Raw genomic sequence first — 5420 nt, 5'->3', positions numbered from 1 at the left:
TTTTTAATTTCCGAATGAATGTCCATACCTTCATACATGAACTCCCTTGAAAAAAGAAATCCTCATCGGAAGGTTTCTTTGTTCATGGATTACACGATTAAAGAAGATGTTAATCTCCTTGGATTTCAACAACAGACGACATTATCCTCAACCAATGTGAATGTGTATAATCCTGAATCACTCAGTTCCACGACTGCTCCTTCCTTGACTATGTAAATCCCTTTTGCATAGTGAGGAACATTAAATGTTGAAAGACGGCATCAATATTTCAATTCCTGCAAGGAGTCTGTGAGTGGATTTGAATAAATTCCAGAAATTATTGCCCCCTCATTCTTCGCTAATCCATGAGGTCGCCAGACAGCTCAAGAACAGCGCGCGCACACCCATACATCCTTGCAATTCTTAGGTCACACAAATATTGTCTGACTTCTTTAAAAAGACAGATTTTGGGACAAAATAGTGAAATCACTGACAAACTTCGAGGCTATATACAGAATATATATAGCGTGGTGATTGTAGTGGCTTCATTCGACTTCGACAAAGCCAAGCAAGCATTAATCAACGGAAAAGTTGTCAAAAAGTTGTCAAATTCTTGAGAACTACTGTATCTTGCAGGATTGCAATCAGAGTGCTTGTTGTATTCGACAATAGAGGGCGATAATCTGCAATGGATGTCTCGGTAAGTTAACTTCATGTGCTGTGTAACCACGTTGTGAAGTTGTCGAAACCTTTTATAGTACTGAGCGTCGAAAGGCCGGTACTTAAACTCGTGAATATTTTCCTTGAAGACTATAACAATAAAGTGTTATGAAATTCATATGTTTCTATCAAACAGATTTTGATACTTGAAATCAAGCTGGAACAAGCTTTTTATGAAAATAGGCTATCCCTAAAGTAAATATTCCGAAGTAAATTCTCTACTTTGTTCGTACAATTCAATTCCATGCAATTCAGCTCAATTTATTTATTGTCATTCTCATTTTTTCTTCCAACAAAACATAAAAAAGAACAAATTAGGCATTATAGCATAAGCATCCAAATGTATGCAAATGAATAGTTTGACCAAATTAAAACAAAAACAAAAACATGTATGCGTTCAATTTAAAAAAATCATTGTACTGATACCTACTGCTCCTGCACTGATCTCTCTCACTCTCTCAATATCTTTCCGTTAATTCACAGACAAAATATGCCACCGCTTTCTGCATCATTTTCATGGCTAGCACCGTGGTCCATGAAGTCCACGGCAGAGGTTAGTATCAGTATCATTTTTTATTTCATAGCGCTTAACATTAAATTTCAAACGACCCGATGAAACTGCGATTGTCTTTATTAGGACAATATTGATAGTCTGAGAAGACTTTATTTTTGTTCTTAATATGACAGACTCACTATTGATAAACATGTGTCACAACTATTTTCCTCTAAAAAAACCCCCAGAAAATCCCACCAACTACAAAAAAGAACAACATTTTTGTAATGTTTGGTCGACGCTCTGCAACGATGCATCTCTCAATACAATCGACATAACGTAAAGTGATTGTATCGCTGGCCCTTGCGTGCACCCGATTGCAAACAGGACGTGTGCCGAACCTATCTAGAAGAGCTATACTGGGCATGTTTATGCGTTCAACCGATGTACATATTAACCATTATCGATACATTACCCATTAATTTAGAAACAATACGGTTTGCACGTATGCATAACATATTTTATTACACACAAACAGACGAAAGTGGCTCAAAGAATTATTCATCCTCAATAAGTTAAATCACATCATCAATAATGTATTGTTTCCTAGGTTTTCTCTTCACGGAGATCGACAGACCTGTCTATATATTTTATTGACGCGTGTTTTTAAAGCAAACGCCGAGAAATTATAGCCTTCCATACACTTGCAGTCCTCTTGAAGTGACGGTTCCCTTGGTCACCTCGTGTTGCACTTTATGAATGTTTAAGGTTTCCAACGGGATTCTTACCACAATGATTATCATCGCTTAATTGGTCACAGTCATTCCAGGCGTGATGATGACGTCGCTAATATCGCGCCACCTGGCGGCGGCCTGCGACCTCTTCCAGTCGGAGCTGCTCGACGAAGGCGGCCAGTGCGACCCGGACGTGATGGAAGAGGTGATCGACGAGGTGGACGAGATCGAGACCGGGGCAATCGACGGCGAGGATATCGAGACGTACTTGGAGGAGGCGGAGAAGGGCAAGTATTGCTACTCTCCCAACGGCCTGTCAGTGATACAACTCAAGGACGGCTGCGCAGCCATGGACGCCGTGTGCAACCTGGGGGCCAACCTCATGAAGTGCAAACGTGAGTAGAACTGGTCTGATTTGAGTTTATTTGCGCGTTGACAGATGATACATGGTATCATCCTATCGTAATTGGATGCAATACGATTAAACATTTTTTTTTTCGGGGGGGGGGGGGTAATATAATCATATCATTAGCAAATTAAAGCTAACGATGGTCAATTGTTTGATTCATAAAACAAGACTAACGGGGAAAATATCATGCAATTCATGAGTGTTTAACGTTAGCATTAAACAAAAGAATAACAAGAGAAATATATTTTAAAAAAGTCTTGAAATAAAAGAAAACATGACATGTAGCAGCAGTGGTAGATGCTGGTGCGTTTTTATACTTGTTGTTGTTGTTGTTGTTGTTGTTGTTGTTGCTGTTGTAAGAAAATGGACCACGAGACGGAAAGAGAAGAAGGAAAGACGTTGCAAAACAACAGTGCTATAAACAGTTGATCACGTATTGATCAAAATTTGTGGATATTGCAGTGTCAATTTTGTCTGCAGTTCAGCATCGTTCCTCCTACTTTCCCTTTCGGGATATATGCAAGTTTGTCTTTAAGCTAATATTTACGGACTTCTTTATTGATGATGATTAATGAACCTAAGAGACGCACCACATGGTGTGTTCAATTACCCAAAAAAGGAGAGAGAGAGAGGGGGGTGGGGTTAGGGAGAGAGAAAGAACGATTTCTGAAATCATAAAAAGCACCGAATAGAACTTAGAGAATAATGCTTGTGGGTTTCATAATCTCGTGTTGATTGCTTGTTGCTTCAAATACATCAATAAATATGGTGTACATGTAGTTATTGGAATTTAGATTATCTACGGCATTACTGCAGGTCTTTGGCTACTGGTTTGATTATGAGAGATCAACTGAAAAAAAAAACAATATGAGAACAGTCATGTCAATTCAAATGTATCGGTGTTATTTTCGTAGTAAAGTTGGAAAGAAAAGCAACAGTCCCTGTTTTATTATGAAGGACTGGATTTAACCCATAATCTGTTATCCATTGTAACGATAGCTTTGATCGTTTGTTTTGCTTTGTTCTTTTTTTATCTTACAGATATGCCACCGACGGAAGCGCCAAGCAATATCAAAAAAGTGCGCAAAGAGCGATCAGCGAAGAACTAATCGATCTCCGGTACCGGCAATGGCTACAAAGTATATAATGAGAGCTTAAACTCCCAGCTGGAAATTGAAAAGCAGAAAGCGCTCCGTATCAAAAAGAAAATATTTTCGAAACCCATTTATCGTGTATATTAGTGTAAACATTGAGCAGAGGAATGTTGTATATTGAGTCGAAAATCTTTTGCAAATGGCGACTTACCAGATACAAGTCATGCTCACCACTAAAGTGCTGCAAAATATCAATCCCCATTATCATTCATGAACTGTCATTGCTATGTTTATCACAGATGAATTTAATGACACAGCTATGATCTCGATGTACACAAAAGGGAACTGCACGTTATTTTCCACATTTCAATCTAACTCAGTCCACTGTAAGAGAAGTAGGCCTAGTTTACGGGTTCAGTTTATTTCTATCATCATTCAATTATTTCTATAGATTAGTGATAACTGTCATCATTCTTGTCTGCTACTAATATCTCCTGACAATCCTGTTACATCACAACCTTGTTACTCTCACGCCAAACCATGAAGTCAGGCTTTCTTCTTTTCTTTTCTTTTTTTGTCAATATATCTGTGTTACTTACCCTACGCTAGTCAATTGCGAAGTTTGTGAAAGTGAGTTATTTGTTTGTTTTCTTTTGTTCTGCCTTGTTTCGTTTTGCTTTGTACTATAATTTCCTTATTATCATTTTCTTATGTGTTTTGTTACAAATAAATAAAACGTGAGCGTGAAAACGCAACCCTATGAAAATTCTCATTTCTTTCTTTTTTCTCTCTTCGTGATTCTATTGGAATTCACCTTGTAACGTGAGGATGAGAAAATGCTTATGAGAAAGAGCGGCTTGAAAAGTTATTAGCGAGCTCTAGGATCTGCGACGAAAACGCTAAGACGACGCTAACCACGCAAAAAAAAAATAGTGTTCTGCACATGCGCGAAACAAGCTGTTTCCATTGTTCAACCTGGGATGCTGCGTCGTCTTAGCGTTCGCGTCGCAGACCCAATGCTCGCTACAGCAAGGAGGAGAAACATAGTATGGAAATGAAGGGGTGAGATAAACGGGATAGAAGAGCAAGAGAGGTATAGGCGAGTAGAAGAGTTTACAATTTGGGACTTACTCTCGGCTTCACACCTATTTCAAACTGCGCCCTCATGCGATTTAGAGTCACATAGTCATAGTCATCATTCACATCTCACACAGACGCGACAAGCTACTATCTTTGCCCCCATTAACAGCGAAAACTGCCAATATTATCACCCCTAATCAACAACTTCCGTTCATTATAGAGTCCCGTCTAGGACTGCCGATTGTCGAGCGGTGACAGGGATGGCGTATTATAGGCCTCGCATCGCGCAATGCTGAGGACACAATGAGGACGCATTATTTTCACTCCGAGAAACGGGCTCGGAAGTGAAAGTCAAACAATCAAAATCATCATTATCTACACGACACATTTGATACGTCCAATTTAGTTTCAAAGTAATTAATTCAATTTTAAATTTAATGTCAAATTTAATATGTCACATTTAATATAGGTATGGTGGATATCCAGACCTACTTACATCAAACGTGCAAAGGGGTGTGGGAGAGTATAAGAAGAAAACAACTAGACTTTACTATATCGATTATCTGATAAGAATAAGTTGAAAAGTTTTTTGTTTCGTAGTATTTTAAGTTTTCCCATTTCTTTTCTGCATCTTACCTTTATTTTTCCATCTTCTAGTGGGTCTTGATCATTTCATTAAATAGAATCGGCGCAATAAAAATTGCAGCTTTTATTATTATTATTATTGCCATGGTAGGAAGAGATATTCCAGATCGCACATCAACCATGATCTTATATCGCATAATTTTAATCCTGTTTATAGATCATGGAACATTATAATTGGAGCAAAGCTGACGCAAGAAATAATATTTTGTGAACCAATGACATACTAAACTTAATCATTAAACCATTGTCTCGTCCGATCTCCCTTT

At 38.2% G+C, this 5420-nt stretch overlaps 1 protein-coding gene across 1 annotated transcript; it reads left to right on the top strand.

Moving 5' to 3' along the window:
• The first annotated feature begins 667 nt into the window (after positions 1-667).
• Positions 668-3444, top strand: LOC139738427 (uncharacterized). Its single transcript, XM_071649064.1, has 4 exons — positions 668-679; positions 1183-1252; positions 2013-2321; positions 3377-3444. Exons 1-4 carry the CDS (start codon positions 668-670, stop codon positions 3442-3444), a joined length of 459 nt encoding a protein of 152 aa, XP_071505165.1.
• The last annotated feature ends 1976 nt before the right edge of the window (positions 3445-5420 follow it).

Source organism: Diadema antillarum, unplaced genomic scaffold (assembly GCF_040938485.1).
Source record: "Diadema antillarum isolate AM-2024a unplaced genomic scaffold, OU_Dant_1.0 seq00000740_RagTag, whole genome shotgun sequence".
Lineage (NCBI taxonomy): Eukaryota > Metazoa > Echinodermata > Echinoidea > Diadematoida > Diadematidae > Diadema > Diadema antillarum.
Note: the sequence above shows the minus strand (reverse complement) of the source record. Positions and strands in the feature narration are given on the sequence as shown.

Coding starts and splice junctions, on each gene's coding strand:
- LOC139738427 (XM_071649064.1), top strand. Junction 1,253..2,012: donor CCATGAAGTCCACGGCAGAG/GTTAGTATCAGT, acceptor AATTGGTCACAG/TCATTCCAGGCGTGATGATG. Junction 2,322..3,376: donor CAACCTCATGAAGTGCAAAC/GTGAGTAGAACT, acceptor TTTATCTTACAG/ATATGCCACCGACGGAAGCG.